The 18241-nt window shown below is 36.1% G+C and overlaps 1 protein-coding gene across 4 annotated transcripts in view; it reads right to left on the minus strand.

The window, feature by feature from the left end:
- Nucleotides 1-2552: 2552 nt before the first annotated feature.
- Nucleotides 2553-18241, minus strand: part of LOC126854298 (titin) — a 31714-nt gene continuing 16025 nt past the window's right edge. For 3 of the 4 annotated variants that reach the window (XM_050600883.1, XM_050600882.1, XM_050600885.1), the window contains 22 exons: nt 17775-18202; nt 17291-17702; nt 16904-17206; nt 16626-16792; nt 16280-16564; nt 16030-16210; nt 15729-15943; nt 15353-15637; nt 14396-14570; nt 12442-12782; nt 12073-12301; nt 11745-11942; nt 11432-11635; nt 11167-11330; nt 8197-11019; nt 7771-7960; nt 6381-7085; nt 5883-6068; nt 5122-5631; nt 4574-4671; nt 4308-4488; nt 2553-4128 (listed from right to left, as the gene is read on the minus strand). In XM_050600883.1, the coding sequence (XP_050456840.1) occupies nt 4016-4128; nt 4308-4488; nt 4574-4671; nt 5122-5631; nt 5883-6068; nt 6381-7085; nt 7771-7960; nt 8197-11019; nt 11167-11330; nt 11432-11635; nt 11745-11942; nt 12073-12301; nt 12442-12782; nt 14396-14570; nt 15353-15637; nt 15729-15943; nt 16030-16210; nt 16280-16564; nt 16626-16792; nt 16904-17206; nt 17291-17702; nt 17775-18202 (8393 nt within the window). In that variant the 3' untranslated portion in view covers nt 2553-4015. The remainder of the gene's footprint in view (nt 4129-4307; nt 4489-4573; nt 4672-5121; nt 5632-5882; nt 6069-6380; nt 7086-7770; nt 7961-8196; nt 11020-11166; nt 11331-11431; nt 11636-11744; nt 11943-12072; nt 12302-12441; nt 12783-14395; nt 14571-15352; nt 15638-15728; nt 15944-16029; nt 16211-16279; nt 16565-16625; nt 16793-16903; nt 17207-17290; nt 17703-17774; nt 18203-18241) is intronic. The other variant, XM_050600884.1, reaches the window with a different exon arrangement.

The raw sequence follows: 18241 nt of genomic DNA on the forward strand, positions 1-18241 counted from the left end.
AATACATCGTTTAACTAATACAAATCACATCCTAAATGCATATGCCTAAATGCAAATGCCTATCAGTGAGCCTACCAACGCGGGGGATTGTCTCGTAATACGTAAATAACAACTCGCATGTTTTGAGACTCTATTAATATCGCTCGAGATACTATATGTAAAGAGCATCTTTTATTACTAATGTAAAATGTAATCAAAATCATCAATTTTTTTCGCTGTTACTACAAATTTAGTATAGAATTTTTAACTTAGATAAAAAAAGATTCTTTCTTTACCCAAATAATTGTAGTCTCTCGAATAAACAATAAAAGTGACCCTGCCTAACGAGATTTTGACAAATCGGAGCAAAACGCATACCGATAACTAAATTTGTTGACGGGTACATTTGACCAATTCATACTCATTAACGATAATCTTTTCATGCAATATGTACTTTTTTGCATCGCAATTAATCTATAAATCTATATCAACTTTTTATTATCGTCAATATCAATAAAAAGCGAATGTTAATGGTCGCAATGTATAGAAGGAAGTACCTTTACGCGCCAGAAACATCGGTACGATCATCACATCAAGAAGGTGGGTCACGCGTGAATCACCACGTTTCGTCCATGATGCCGCATAGCGACGCATCTATTTTGAGATTTTGTGAAATAATCTCGGTCGAGATGATGTGAGAAGTCTTTACGTATTTCTATGATTCAAATATTGAACACGAATGAGTGTTTCGAGACCGTCAAAAGCAATGCGATCTTTTTATTTCATAAACTTGTTATAATCTATTTTGAGGGAGCACAAAATGTCATTAAGAACCATCGCGATTCATCTGAAAGTTGTATATATACTCGCTCTCTTTGAGAAGTTTCTCAAATAGACGAATAGCCTCGATCAAATATTCTTTTCCGTGATAACATTTTTTTTTACGTAAATATAAATTTAGACATTCAAGATCAAAGTAATTACTTTCCGACTTCAAGTACTCACCGTTTTCCATATTGTATACTCCATCATGATTATATAAAGGGAACTTGATGTCCAAATGTAAATCATCGATGTCAATTTTGTTCTTTGTGTAGATGGTATCTAATTCATGTCCAATGTAATTTGCCTCCTTTATTCTATCGAAATCTCTAGTCGCATTTTTGCGATTGTTTCCTTCTATGAAACTGTTAATTAATTTAATGATAGTTTGATAATGAATGGTATTTGATGGATTATATTAAGTGATGGATGCAACTACCTGTAATCTGTAGGGAATCCGAAATCATAAAAAGATTCGCATGGTTGTTTACAATTTGTGGACGTAACGTCTTTATCTTGCAATAGGAATAAATCTTTTAAAGCTACATATTTTGGTGCATCCCGCGGAAATCGTTCGCATTCCTTGCTCGGATCACAATAAATACCATATATTGATGACAATGTGCCTGGAAAGATAGTAATGCTACTTTTGAAAAATATAATGATTGTTGTAATACAGTTATGTAACCGTATTATAAAGAAAATGAATTAACACCTATACACTCTCTTTCTTTCTCTGTCTATATAAGATCGCTTGTTTTTCTTTCGTATATTTTTGGATCATCGACTCACATTTTCCTCCACATTCCGCGAGATTATTTTACCATCTATTTTCATACCAGATCATCCGTTTTTCATGCAAGAGATGAATCACTTTTTATAATTTTCAGAAACTGTCGAAAAGAAATTCTCACAGTGTGAAACTCAATCGTTTATGTGCTCAACATGATATAATGTTTTAATTGTTTTTTGGTTTTAATAAAAAAATAATTTCTAACTTTGAACGATATAAATGTTTTAAGTTATAAAAATACTATCTAAAAAATGGCGGAACAATATATACAATATACATATAATTTAAATGTAAAATACAAAATTAGAAAATCATAAAAGTTTTTTTAAACATTTAAATTATGAAAAAGTTGCATACATGCATATATGCAGAGTATTTAAAATCCTATGAAATAAATTTCAGAGATTCAGCAGATATCGCCAAGATAATCAATTTTTGTCAATAAACCCGTGATCGCCTATGAGATAGGCAATTGATCGCTCGACAACATTGCATAATGCAAACACGTAATACGTAAATAAAATTAAAAAAAAAAAAAACAATAAAAAGTATATAAAAACAAAATCAAAGAATGTGGACTAGTATTATTGGAGTGTATATAATGAAATATTGAGAGATATGGTTCACCAATAATAATAGCCATATTATTAATACTATATACAAAAGAAGATTTTTTTTCAATAAAAAAATAATAAAAAATTGTTTCTGATAATTTTTACGATTAATATTAAAAATTTATGAGGAACTTTCTTCATACTGATTTTTGTTATTTATTTATGTAAAAAAGAGCACATAATATTTTTTTATATTTCATTAGTTATCTTATACATGATTAGAAGCTTTTAGATTTTCTGTCGCCGTTATAATGTTGCTACATCACAATATTTTAAAGTATATTAAACGATTACAAAGGCAGAATAGAAAAGGAAGATGGAACATAGGCAAGAATATGAAATAATTACCCATAAACCATAGCCAGTTTATATTGTAGAGAAAGCACACATTTTTTTTATTTACATAGTATATAAGTATCCGTGTGACTATGTGTGTGAACAGCAATATTAATAAATAGTTAGCTCCTTGCTGATGTTAAAATATTTTATTTTGAAAGTGTCTTCTATCATCGATTGAATATTGACAACTAATTGCTTAATTAATTTACAAAATGTTATTCTTTTACAAAATTCCTCTGAAGAAAAAATTATTGTTTTTTGTGACTGAATCATTTTTGATGTACATCTATAAATGCATGAATTTTATTTTTACCGTGCCAGTACTTATAAATAAATAATATCGACGCAAGGAGTTAACAGCATGGTGATTTAGAGCATAGTCGTACATATTCCACAGTAGATTCCCATATTTCATATAGCTGTAAAACGTTAATTTCTCGCGTTTTAAATACAGACAATTAATATGGAAACGTATGTAAAACTACAAAGGAAGAAGCCGTTTAGAACGATTGGATACTCCTACTACATTTATATATTCAGTGCTTATAAATAAACAATATATTCTTATTAATTTGTTTTTTAAATAATTTGACTAGTTCCAATAGAGTATATCACAATGCACAAGTAGAGAGTGATTTAAAATAATATTAATATTTGAATTAAAATATGAACCTGTTTTTTATCCTCTAGTCTATTCAATGTTTTATTTTTCATTACTAGCTTCGATAAAGTTAGCTTTGAAAAAGGAGTATCGTGATTCTAGCATATAACAACGCTGGCAAGAAACAATCAACGTACGCATAGAAAGAAAAGTCGAAAATATAATGTTTTAATTAAAGGAAAGAATAATTGAAATAGAGATAAGGCATAAACAAGAAATAAAATATGTAGATATATGAGTGATCAAAAGCTTTACTTAACTTATCCAATGGCATAATATTTTTAATTCTTGTATTTTCATTCTTGTTCTCATTTTGTTTTGTTTTTTTTTTTATTATTATTGAGCTCTGATTTTTAATTGACTAGTTTCTGCGTTTTAAAATTAAATCGTACGTATATACAACTATATAAAAACAAATTAATTATGCGCATTGAGACAAAGCTAGTTTGCTCTTGCTCTGTCACTCTTTAACACCGGCTTATTCGTATTTTCTTGTATCGCAATAAATCATTGTTCATCTCTAAAAAGAAGCAAGCTAGAAAAAGCACTTTGATATCGAATTATAATATTCGTTTATCTTCGAGCGTTTAGAGGATTTTTTTCTCGCATAAAGGAAATATACCGAGCATTGTATGTCGTTATTTCCTCCACCACATTAGCCTGCGAACTGGATAGATTAATAATCAAATATGATACGATGCGCAAATCCAAAACCAACACAGACCGAAGTTAAGAACTGACTTTTCCACCACCTTTATATTTTATCCCGTTCGATCTCCTCCGTTCAATCCTTTCCTAATCAGATCTTTACGAAATAGGGGTGTATATAGGTCGTCTGTTACCTGGCACCTCCAAATGGGCGGAAGTTACGGTGGAACCTAGACTGTTCGTTGCCGTGCATGCATAAGTTCCAGCATCCTCTGTATAAAAAAAATATATATATAATTATCTTATAAAAAATATATAATTTCCATTACTTAAGAAAATTATATGTATAAGAATTTTAACTAAAATGTAAAAATAAATAAATTGGAGTTATAATTATTAAAAAATTATGGAGGAAAAATAAATACATAGTATAATCACTCTTATATCATACCGGGAAAAGCTTTTAATACGGTAAGACGGCAAACGCCGTTTCTGTATTGGATTTCATGGCTCGTAGAATTTTCGACGATCTTACGATCCTTTGACCATAGAATATTAGGCTGCGGTTCAGCCTGAACGATACATTCAAATCTAGCCGGTTGTCCGCTCACTACTGCAATATCCTTCAGTGGCTAAAATATAATTATAAGAAATTCTTTTTTGATGTTAATCAAAAAAATTATTTTTGAAGATTATCAAAAATATTATTAACATTACCGTGATGAACATGGGAGCCTTTTTCGGTAATATGTCGAGATAAGGCTGAATCACTTCTTTGGTCGATGATACGCCATTGCTAGTCGGCCATGGTGAACCTACGATGTTTAATAAAATTTAACAAAAAAATATAATAATGAACAATATATGACAATCAGGCGATTTAGAGTAACATGATTCATATAGAATCCAATATAATATCGTGAATTTGTTAGAGTCAATTGTTAGAGACTAAAAATATGATCGATTAACATGCAGGGAAATAAGCGTTGGCAATCAATGTTAAAAAAGACCATTTCTTCTTTGCAATTGTCACACTTCCTAAATTGCATTTTATGATGTAAGAGAATCTCGAGAAAAATCCAAGTGCAGTCAGAAAAGCAAGAGCATAAGAGTTCCGAAAATTACGGCAGAAATTATTGCAATCCAGAATCCACTGAGAGAAATGATAGAGAAAGAAATAATACAGCGAACGATCCAAGCGAGATGAAAAGTGCTGGAAACAATTAATAAAGGCAACAACATATGTCGCGATGGCAGGCTTATACCTGCAGAGTCCACATTGCTAGGTGGTCCAGTAGCGCTACTATGTCTGGGAGATAGGCTCGGCAAACTTGGACTAAGAGAAAGCGGGCTAGGCGTAATGCGATCCCATCTTGACGGTGATACAGAGCTGGGTATGATAAGACTCGGAGGCGCCATCATCGAGCTTTCCAAGCTCGATTGTTTTTTATTGAGATGTCTCGTGTCTTCGGCTTCAGAAAACTCACTTTCCGACGTCGGCTCCCACTTGACAGTCTTCGAATTGCCGAATTTGTTTCCCGGCTTGCCCTGGCGATTCAAAAACGTACTCTTCTTCGCAAAGCCATTTGCTTTCTTTTCGGTAAATTCGTGAACTATAGGAACATCTATGTCGCTGGCGCGTCTCTGTCCTTGAATGCTCTTCTGACTGCTTTCAACCGTCTTCTTACCCTCGCCGGGCAAAATGATACCAAATTCATAACCAAAGTCATATTTGAAATATATGAGTCCAGTGTCCGGATCGATTTGTTTTGTTCCTGTTTACGCCAATGAGTATTACGATGTTTATTATCTCAAATATAATATATTTATAAATCTATTCATGCAATATGAGCGCATTTAGATTGCAGACGGAATGTTTTATTGCCATGTTTTAAAATTATGTATTAGGTGTAAATGTGTGTGTATATGATATTTTTACATCAACTGCATATAACGTGAGCAGTTAAGAAGAAAATTATATATATCTAGTCTTTTAGATTAAAATAAGGTAATATTATTATATTACCGTGTTCGGAGACTCGCGATTCTTCCCTATAAGTTCTCGGCTCGTCACTATCCGTCGTCCTTGAATCGACAGGATGCTTCAGAATCGGTTTGCTCTGCCTCAAGTCTGACTGGATATCACTCACGAATTTCTTAGTTTTTGATTTGAAGCTGCTTGTCATATCACTCATGTGACGTGACGCGATGTCTGCGAATGTTTCAGAGTTTTGTGTTACGAAAAAAAAGATTTATTCACCTTTTGCATATAGACGAAAGAAAAATTGTATGCTTAATAAAATAAAAAATAACATATAAGAACAAAAATATATATAAAAGGAAGGAGAAAATCGACCAAATAAAGAGTAATTAAAGCCAAATTAAGATGTAAAATGATAATTGTGAAAATCTATGTATAATTATATCCACACTATTGTCGAAAATCAAAAATATACTTCTACCATCAGCGCTTCTATAATCGTCTACGTGAAAGCATTACGTGGCATATTAATATTTCTCTTACGATCCGCAGCTTTTTTTACGTCGCTCTTCGAAATAAATCCGTATTCGGGTGGCGAGCCAGGCTGCAAGATGCTGTCGCTTTTTTCGGAAGCTGTTCGTTGTTGCTGGTATCTCTGATGGCTGATCGTTCCGTCTACGTCCTCTCTGCGGATCTGCGAGGTCAACGACATCGTTGGAGGACCGGTGTCAAACTCTATCGGTGACACGATGTGCGTCTGCTTAACCGGAGTGCTCGATAATCTCGGGCTCTTCGCCGCGGGCGGTTGAACCCTTCGGTAATACGGTTCCTCTGTATCGCTGTCAGCCGGCGCCCACTTCGGCCGAATTCTACCGGCATCTACATCGCTCTCGTAATCGGACTCACGAAATTGTCCTTGAACAAATTTCTTCGGTACAGGCACGCGATAATGCGTTTGCTGCTTCTGGATCGGCGCGGTGTCGCCGAACTTGATGACGCGGCTCGTTTGTTCAACGGTGACGACTCTTCTGGCATTCTCCGTCGACTCGTCCATCCTCACCGTTTTCTTGGTTTCCGTACCCACCGCGTTTGTAAACGGTGCGCTTGCACGCGCCTCGTAAAATTGTTGTTGCGGTTGCTGCGGTGGCGCGTAAGCGATTTCCGGCGGAGAGCCGGGTAAGAGAACCGTCTTCGACTTTGTCGATGCTGCCGCTACCGTATGATACTTGTTCAGCTTTGCTGGTTTTCCTATGTGGAAAAGTTTGTCCAAAAAGTTCGAAACAAGTACAAATATTCGAGAAAAGAGCACAACGATAAGAGATAGCGCATCTCAGAGGAGCACATACATTTCTATACTACTAGAGTGGAGCAGCTTCCGGTTTCACAAATCTCGTTAAGACCGAGCAGTCAAAATTCGGCGAATTTCGAGTATGATATGTACTGAACATTACGTTTATCAATTAAATATCGACGACATCTCGGAATTTTCTCGACCTCATGATGATGAAACCGGTTAAAAAGCAAGGGAAAGCAGATCGATGTTATGCAGAAATAAATGCGATGATTGAAGAAGAAAATTTAATAATTGTGTCACAAAGGAACACTGAAGAAAAAAGAAAAACATGCAAATAATAAAGAATTTGTCTTGAAAGTAATGCTTATCAAAAGAACTATAAGATTAATGTCTGGAAAATGAAGCAAAAGTTAAATTGCCAGTTACTTTTTATTTAAACATGCACAAAATTTATAATGCAGTTATTAATATAAATATACGCATACTCTATAACAACAATTATATTAAATATTTATATTTCTTCAAATTAATAAATATTAAAATAATGTAAATATTAAAACTTACATAAATATTAAAATCTTGCAATACTAGATATTTCAATTTGAACGTTAAGTTTAGTAAAAAGTAGTAGCACAATACCTGAATCAATGACACTAAATTTCGTAGAGCTGCTTGCACGATATGGCGGTGTTTTGCGATCGTAATCGCTTTCATAGTCACTCTCGCGGAAATCGCCTTTTACGAACTTCGAAGGACTCGGAGAGATTGGCAAAATCTTTTCTACTGGTTCCAATTTTCTATGCAATTGATCCATGGAATGCCCAGTTTCCTGTTAAACATTATTTCATTGAGAGATTTAATTTCTGCATGTAACGCTGCGAAAAACATTAAACGTCATACACAATTTTTAAAGACACATTTCGATTTATTAATGTGCACACATATTAAAATCTACGGCTATATTCCATAACAATTTATCGCTCTATTTGTTATTTTTTAATTTTCTAGGCAAGCATAAAAAAGAACAGCATTCAAAATGACACACAGATCTCGAAAATCTCGAACCTTCAAGGATTCGAATCTGCGTAAACCGCTGCTAGTCGTCGAGGAATAACTCTTCTCGAGAGAGCTGCGTTGCTGTTGAACAACTTTAGGAGGTGTTTGCGTACTACAAACAGGTGATGAAACGAAAGAAGACTCTTCTTTTCGTAAGTGATCAGTTTCGTAACTGTGGCTTTCGAAGGATTTCATCCTGCTCTCCGTGCTCATAGTATGACTCTCTGTGTGAATCATCGTCGAAGATCCATCGCGTTTACCAAAAGATTTCTGCGTCGTAGTTATCGTAGATGAAGCCTTTTGTTGAAATGGCTCGTCCGTGTCCGCCATGTAACCGCTTTCTTGCTGAAAAACTTTTGTCTTGAACTTCGGAGATTCCGGTTTCTTGGCGGAAGGAGATTTCGGCGCTGCAATCTTTGTAGTTGGCTGCACGTAAATCGGTGGAGAGCCGGGTTTCAAAGGAATCGAACTTTGCTGCTGCTGCTTGGATTCTCTCTCGTGTCGTTTAAACGTTGTCTTTCTCACTGATTTTTCGGAAGATTCCGCAGCAACGAGCGGTCTCAACGGCCCCGTGAATAGCGGGGGTGTCTCGAATTTTGAGGGCGGAAGTGGCTCGGGCTCGGTAGACCTCGGTCTCGTCGGTTGTTTCAAAACAGGTGCCTTGACTCTTCGATAATGCGGCTCTTCATTATCGCTCTCGTACGGTCTCCACTTTGCTTTCAGACGACCTTCGAAATCGGACTCGTAATCGCTCTCGTGGCTATATGAACCCTTAATGAATTTTGACGGAACCGGCGTCGAAGGTTTGACAGGCTTCTTGGCTGGAAGAGGCGGCGGCGTGATACGCGCATCTTTCGGTGGAAGTATCGGTGGTTCTTCCCTCTTTTCTATCTTATGCTCCAATGTTATTTCTTTCTTTACAGCGGGTGGCGGAATATATCCAATTTCCGGAGGAGATCCCGGTTCGAGGACGATCGAATCGATTCCCGTTTCCGTAAGATGACGCGACGTTACGAGCGATTTTACTGGCTCGATCTTTTTTACTAAACCCGGTGCTTTTAATTCTTTGTCTTCTGTCAAGCGTTTCGAGCTGCATTCTTCAAATTTTTGTATCGTCTCCGCTTTTTCCACATTGCACTCACTAATGTATTTCTCGAACAGAGCCTTCTCCTGTGCAGTATTTACGGTATGATCGACTTTAATCGTCTCGGCATTATAGATTATTGGACCAAGTTTTGGCGTGGGCAAAGACCCTTCCACTATCTTCTCTGTGAATTCCTCTTTGCTGCACCACGAACGTTTCTCCACATCGGCAAATGATTCTGTGCTAATTTTTTTTATTCCACCTTGCGGTACCTCCTCGACCTTCCGCGTAAACTCTCTCGTGGAGCTTTTATATTCATCAACGGGAATATTCCATTCGCGTTTCTGAGCGGAATCGGGCTGAGGTGGCCACGACTTTCTATTCGAATCCGCGTATTTCTTCGCCCAAGATTTTTCCATCGCCAGTGCATCCGCGGATGGTTTAGGCGAAGTTGCTCTCAAGACTTCTTGATGACTAGATGCGGCCGAATGACATCTGTATTCTGATAAATCCGTAGATACATGCGACTTAGTTTCCACGTCCGATGATGATGACCATGGTCTGCTAGGAGAAGTACTTCTCAAAACAGACGTTGAAGATACAGATGTGTATTTCGGTGGTTCCATTTTTTCCTCCTTGAAATACTTACTCTCCTTCTTTTCATATGCGTCTCTCTTTATACATGTCTCTTCAAAGGCTTCTTTTTTTTCAAGTTCAAACGGTGGTGGTATCTTAAATGTGGGTTCTGCAGGTTTGACAGGTTCCGATAATTTCGGAGTGGATGTAGGAAAGATCTTTACGCCTCCAATGGGAGCATCTATCGGAGAAAGCGTCTTATCAAAGGACTCCTGCAGCTGCTTTGCCTTAACAAACACATCAGGGCGTTTTTTTTTCGCCTCCTCTGGCTTTGGCATGTAACATATTTCGGGAGGTGGTTCCGGCACTAAATTGAAACTTTTTATCATTGTTTCGGAGCTTTCCGTTTGCAGTTGTAAAATAGACGAATCGGAAATTATTTTTTCCTCTACAGCCGTTTTTTTTATTTCCGTTGATTTAGGACTCTCATACGGAAACTCGAATAGCTTGTTTTCTACTCCGCGAGGTGATGGTCCTTGTTCCAATTTAGTGAAAATATCCTGGACGGCCTTTTTTGTTGTTTGAAACTCTGACGGTCTTACTTCCGTCGATTTCTTTACCTCTTGAAATGTTGCTTGCTCGTAATTTTTTGTTAATTTTCCAACTTTAGCTTCTTGAACTTGCCCCTCATCTGTTAGCTTAATCATTTCCTTCGGTCCTTTAGGCATAGCCTCGCTTTCTTTCGTAATAGACTCGAAAAAGCTCAATGCATCTTTCTTCGCAATCGTAGAAGTCTCTATGTTTTCATTCTCGATTGTTGATTTCTCTTCCATTTTTATCAATGGCTTTGACAGGTCTTTCCTTTCGTCAGCTTCCTTTATCGCAAATGTTTGCTCGGTTCGAGACTTGGACTCCATGATTGATGGAGTTTTGTGTTCCAGTTTCATATGAAACTTCTGTTCTGTTTTCGTTTCGGTTTCGTGAGATTCGATTATAGACGAGATCGTTTCCGATTTACTAGCCTTTATCTCCGGCCCATCGATCTTTTGCACGGTGTCGATTGTGGTCGATGCCAATGTCTTAATTGGCTTGAACAGTGTACTTGGTTGGATCGTTGGTGTCTGTTCGCTCATCAAAATACCCGATGATATTTCTTCTTTCTTCTCCTCGGACTAACCGCAAATAAATTATAGTTTTACGAATAATTCTTAACGATTAAATACCATCTTTTTAACGTGGAGAACATTAAACTTATTCCAATTTTGTTCATATTATAAAAAATATTATAAATTTGTTTTACGAGAAACAAAATTAATTACCTGGACGGCACTTTTATCCTGGATGTTTTCGTAGATGACAGTTTTATGTACCTCGACCATAGTATCGGGCTTCGGTTCAAAAACTGCAACATCAGCGATGCTCTGCGCCTCGCCACCAGCGTTTGTCGCACGTACCATGTATTTGCCGGCGTCTTCCTCTTTGACTGATATAACGCGAAATCAATAATAGATCCCCATTATATAAAGATATAAAATAGAAAAAAAATAGCAGATAAAAATTTAACTACTCCACAATTCGACATACCTTTATTTATGTGTAATGTATAACAATTTCCTTGCTGAATAATTCTCAGTTCTGGTGGTCGTTCAATGATCGGGACATCATTTTTATACCAACTGACCGTCGGTTCGGGTATACCGGTGATTTCTACTTCCATAACAACACGGTCGCCTTTTTTCGCTACTTGAGCCTTGAGACGTTTGCCGAAAACCGGAGGAAATATTGTTTCTAAAATAAAGAATAAGTTTACATTGTATAATATATATATATATATATATATATATATATATATATATAATCTTTCTTTCTTTTAATCAATTCATCACATATCACTTACTTTTGACAACAAGGTCGGCCGTGCTACTAGCATTTCCAACGTCGTTGCTCACTGTGCAAGTATAACGTCCAGCATCCTTTACATTGACATTTTTCAGTTCCAATTTCACGTGATTATGAGCGTAACTGATTTTTATATTATCCTTCAGTGTCAACTCTTGACCATTCTTTGACCATCGAACCATCGGTTGTGGAAAACCTGAGATAAACCGATAGTAGCAGCAATGATAAAAGAAATAATCATAAATATATTGATAAAAAAGAAATAACGCAATTTTTAAATATAAATTTTACATAATTAAAATGTAATGTTTTACTTGTGCACTCACTATCGATGATACCCTCGAAAACAATATTCTCTCCTTGGTCGACAATCATTCCTGTAATCGGTGAGACGAATCTAGGCGCTACTGGTTTCCGAGATGGCTTCTGAACCTGATTCGTTTTGAGGTCGCGTTTCAAGCCATCCGTTTCTTCAGATACGAGAACGGTTTTCTCTTGTCGCACTTCGCCGGGCCGATCCTGTATAATTTTTTCATACTCTTCGATCTTGTGAGACTGTTGAAGATAACAGGTCTTAATTAACGAATGTTTATATCACGAATATTTGATATGATAAGACGAAAGGGGAAACAATAACTTTCACAAAATAATACTGCATAGTACAGATATAATACAAATATATTAAATGTATTTACCTGTACGACAGGTGGTGCTCCGTTTTCCGAAGTAGATTGCTCCGAACTTTGCACAGTTGTTTTTGTACAAACACTGCTAGGTTCCTGTCCAGATTGCGATAAAGAGGAAGTCATAGTTGACGATACGAATTCCTTCTTCGTGGACGTCGTCGAGGAATGCGTGACAGTAGACGACATTTTCGTTAGCACTTGACTCTCGCTACCGCCTTCATAATGTCTCTTCTCGCTTGAGAAATGCTTGTCGCTACTACTTGCAGGATGCATAATGTCTGCAGGAAAATGTGGAACTAATTCGAGCACTTTTTCGATTTCACCTGCAGTCTGCCTCGCCGATCCACTATCTAGAATTTAATCCAGTTATGTCAATAAAATAATTACATTCTTCTGATGTGTGGTTAATGATAAAAAAATACACTTTAGATACTCATTAAGACCGACAATTAAAAAAAAAAAGAAACTACATTCGATTCGTTATTAAAGACAATCAAACTGATATTATTGTAAAAAATTTTTGTGATTATTACTTTTATTTCAATATATTTCATCTTTTTATTCTATCGAATTTCAAACAACAACTAATAAAATTATTAAATAAATAAAAATACGAGTACAATCGAATCACTTTCGCTATATTAATTATATTTTATTTCAATTGACACGTAATATGTGCACTTTGTGTATGATGTGTAAATTCAAGATATTGGAGAGATAAAGAGTGCTGGAGCGTACCAAATGCACAGCCCAAGTGCCCCCAGAGAAGTAACGAAATACTTTGCCTACGATCCACGACAGAAATAGTATCGTTCACCTAGTAATAGGTGAATCGAGCACTCAGTTGCGATATATAACCCCGGACCATCGTCCCAATTTATCGTTGTCACTCTGCGTTCTTTATTGATGCACGCGTATTATGTATGATATCCAATAAATTACTTGAATCCGGTAAACTACTTTTTTTGTTTTTTTGTTTTTTTTATTATTAATTGGAAAAATTAATAAATCTGAAAAACACTACGGGACTATATCGTTTTTCTTTTAATTTGTATATATTTTTGCGTACAGAATTATATAGCTGAATGAAATGTTCTAATTTTGTGTTAATAAATCAATATTATTTTAAAGAATCCGATAACTAAATATATCTTTTTCAATATTTTTGTAAGTTATAAATATACTCATGTACATTGTGCAAAATTATTCGATGAAAAGGATATATATTCAATGAAGCAGAGAACGATGCTCCCTGCTACGAAAATGCACTTGTATTCTTTAAAGTTAGCGACTCAGGACCAGACTATGCGTCAAGTATTCGCATCGACAAAAATAACATGGTTTCTGCGTATACACAACGAGAGAAAGAGAGATAGATAAAGAGAATGTGCGAGTGTAACTGTGTTTTTCAAAACATTGTTTAAATTTGTTTCTTAAAATATTATTCCAGTTTTCTCTCTTAAGATTCTTATACCTATACTCGATGCTTTTACATTCTGCGCGCAAGAGCTAGAGGGAGCGTAAATTTATATATTCAGGTCACTGCTATAAATGCAATATAGATATATGAAAGTCGTCAAGTATATGCATGCTTAATAGTGTCAAAGCAAAAGCATATAGCATTTTAAAAATACAAACAATGCTATTAAATTTCAAGGCATGCAATTGGCATTAATGTGCCTTCTCTCAATTATCTGTTTTCTCATTGAACGGCTATTTTATCTGTCGTCCGCTGAGAATCTCGAATAAGATACATTTGACTGGGTAAAGAGTATTAATAACTTGTGACACCGTTGTGCATTCTTTGCGACATTATTTTCAACATCATCATAGAAAAATAATGAAATAACCAATGCACACAATTTTATTATACATATAAAAATAATTAATAAAAAAATAAGTAATAAAAAAATTAATACATAGAATATAAAGGAAAAAAAAAGCAAGTGTAAACACAACTTACCAATTTCCACTTTAGCACTACAAATCGCTCTACCAGCCGCGTTTTCCGCTAGACAGGAAATCGTACCAACGTGTGCATCACCGACCTCAGGAATTGTTAAAACTTGCCGATCTCCGCTAACGGAAACTAGGAAATCTTTTCCATGAACCGGCCGATCGTTAAACAACCACTGAATCTGTAAAGAGAAATCTCACTAATAAAATGCGTTGCTGTCAATTAATCAAGTGCCATAAAGGACATAATGAGCACTGCGCGTGCATATAAGGACAAATCTTCTATGTTCTTGCTATATTCGATAATTTACAATTTTTTAATAGAGAGACAAGTGCTAGTAAAGTTCGTGGTACCTGACAAAATCACGGCGCTTTGCACCGCGTCGAAAGTTCCACCTTACGCTTCGCGGCGCGACTGCAATCGCGGCTTTGAGATATATATTGTTCGCGTTTAAATATAACCCGTCGGGGGTAGCGAAATTATTCTCGCTCCGTTCTGACAGGCCGACCAACCTCTTATATCGAGACGTTGTTTACACAGTCCACGCAAATTTTCAAATAACTATATTTTCAGGAATCATGAGTCAAATGATTTCTCTCATTTACGTTTATTGTGCAAGGCTTGGAGTAAGCTTGCACGCGAATACAAATACATACGATACAATATTTTTTTGTTAGATTTGTTTTTATGATTGATGTTTGACATCGCTTACTTATTAGCGATCTGTCTTGATTATAATTATAAAAAAAATTAATTTCATCATAAAACTTACTTCAATATCTTACTCTTTAGCTCTTTTCTTTGCATACAAGAGTATTTATAAATTTTATCTTGTCAAAAAATTGGAAGCATAATAATACAATAATGTTTGTATATTTGTATGCAAAATTTTTCGATAAAAACTTAAACGAAAAATGCGATTTTTGAAAAAAGAATATTTTATTATATGATATTTAGATATACCTTGGGAGAAGGTTTACCGATGACGATGCATTCAAATTTTGTCGAAATGCCTTCGGGTATTTTTCTATCTTCAAATACTTCTTTAAACACTGGCCGAATCAATTTTTCTTCCATTTGAATGAATTCTTCATTTCTCTTAAAATCACCGAGAGTTTTTACAACCAGCCTGGCAAAAGCTTTTGCCTCGCCATGTATATTTATAGCTTTTGCCACATAATTGCCTTTGTCTTCCGGTATCGTTGACAAAATTTTCAAAAGCCCTGTTCCATCTTCCTTTTTCTCAATCTGCGTGCGGCAGTTATATAAATATTATAATTATTGATCAAGCATTAAATATAAGATATTGTGTGCGGTCTGTGCCAAATGTAATACTCGCCAGAATTCTTCTGCTATGAATGACTTCACCGTCGTCCGAGTACCACCTCAGATCAGGTTTAGGTTCTCCAGTCACGGCACATTCGAAAATCGCATCTTCGCCCTCAGCCACAAGCAAATCTGTCGGAAGTCTGATGAACTTTGGCGCGGATCCTTCAATGAGGGCTTCTCCTGTTTCCTGTACTAGATCGATTACATCCGAGATGCGAGATGTAGCTGCTCACAAATAAAAATAAAAAATATTTATGTACAATATTAAACTACTAATTGTTTATATCTTAAAAGACTACAGTCATACATACGTGTAACTGTTAATGTACACTGACTAGAAGCTTCACCGCCAGAATTAATGGCGACTACTTTATATACACCCGCGTCATCCAAAAAAGCTTCATGAATAACTAACGAGCATCTGTCACCTTGAAAAAGTAATTGAAAGTCCGACGACTCTTTTACGGGTTGTTCATCGTGATACCAAATCACCTGAAAAATCATCGAATCGATTGAAAAAGAATTCGCTAGACGAATAATTTGAAGAATAAATAAGTTTACCTCTGGTTCAGGCTGACCTATAATTACACAGTCTAGTCTAGCCGATCGTCCCTCTTGTATCTTGAGATCCTGCAGAGGTAATTGAAATTTCGGAATTATTGTTTCTGTATCGCTACAAATAATATCGGACTCGCTGGTTTCGTGAAGCAAACGTCCTTTCACGGAAACGGTACAAGATGCAGTAGCTTCTCCGATCTCGTTCTTAGCAATCACCATGTAACATCCGGCATCCTTCAGAAATGCTTCCGTGATGACCAGGCTTGTTCGTGCACCGTCCGTTTGAATCTTGAAGAAATGTTAAATAATTACGCTTTCCACTAAATCAATATTATACCTCACAATTTACCCTATGATATCTAGATTCCTCAATCGGTTTTCCATCGTGAGTCCAGCTTAATTCGGGAATTGGTTCTCCTTTAGCTTCGCATTCTAATTTCACTCTTTGCCCTGTTCTGACCATAGCGTTTGACAACGGTGTCACAAAGTACGGTTTCTTGGTAGAAATTTGCGCGGCTAAAATGTTTTTATAAATAAGAAAAAAAGTGCACGATTTTCTTCTTCTCTCTCTTGTTTCCTTTTCTCACTCTCTCTTTCTTTTAATAGATAACAAAGTGATAATCTTACGTTCTACATCTAAGGAAGCAGTAGTAGATGATTGTCCCCATCGATTCGTTGCTTTACAGGTATATAAGGCTTTATCCTCCAAGAAAAGTTCCTCAAACTTTAAAACAGCTTCCCCATTATTAAATGTGATGACATAATCCGGGGAATTATCAATGTTAGTGTCGTTCTTGTACCATTGCACCGTCGGAAGAGGATTTCCCTGAACAGTGCATTCTAATCTATGTGAACTTCCTTCTCTTGCGGAAGAAGGTAACAATTCTTTCACGAAAACAGGAGCGCTCGGTTGCTCGTCAGTAACAGTTTCTAAAATTAAAAATTTTTAATTATTATTACATATAAAATATAAAATAAAATAAATAATATATATAAAATAATAGCAAATCAAACCTGTGACAGTGAGAGTGGCCGATGTTTCTACAGAACCGTGAATATTAAATGCGCGGCAAGTGTACTTTGCCGAATCCTCAGCGAATGTCTCTTCTATTTTCAAAGTACAAATGCTATTTGCATAAGTCGTTAAGTAGTCCGGATTATTCAAAATCGATATTCCATCTTTGTACCAGATTATTTCTGGCGTCGGTTGACCAATCAAACGGCATTCGAAACTGAATTCCTTGCCTTCCTGAATCGTCGCATCGCTTAAGGGAACTATGAATTCTGGAGCCAGTGACACTACTTCGTCTGCTTGGGCCTCTTCAGCGTGATCGTGCATTTTAGCGCGATGTGTTTCCTCGGAAACAAGTTTTCTCGGTGGACTAGCTTCTTTTTGAATTATCGGAACACTTTTCTCGACTTCCATCTAAAAATATGATGAATACAAATTACGATTGTAAAATTATAATAATCAAAATACTTAAATTGTTTACAATACCTTTTGAAGAATATGAATCTCTTTGGTTGTCACGGCGGAAGTAATTGTTTCCTCAATTACTGTTTCCTCGGTTTGAGCAGAAACAGAATGAGAAAGAGCAGGAGAAGCAATTCTTCGTGCTTCCTCTTCTTTCAACTTCTTCGTCTCTATCGCGACTTTGTCCAAGGTCTCAGCGGCAAGCTGTTCCGCAAGTTTCCTCGCATTTTCAGCTTCCACTCTAGCAGCTTCCGCCGCGGCCATCTCTATTTTAGCAGCCTGCAATTTCTTGTCAGCTTCCAATTTTTCGATTCGCAGCCTCTCTCGCAGATCCTCGGCATTTTGCAAATTTTGACTCAAAGTACGCAATTCGGAAGAAACGACTGCAAAAGAATCTAACATTTGTCGATTCTCTACAACCACTTCGTTGAATTGAGGGAGTCTGTCGGTACCTAAAACATTATGTTGCAAAGAAAATTTTGCTTTTATAT

The sequence above is a fragment of the Cataglyphis hispanica genome, chromosome 13 (genome assembly GCF_021464435.1).
Source record: "Cataglyphis hispanica isolate Lineage 1 chromosome 13, ULB_Chis1_1.0, whole genome shotgun sequence".
NCBI classification, from domain to species: Eukaryota; Metazoa; Arthropoda; class Insecta; order Hymenoptera; family Formicidae; genus Cataglyphis; species Cataglyphis hispanica.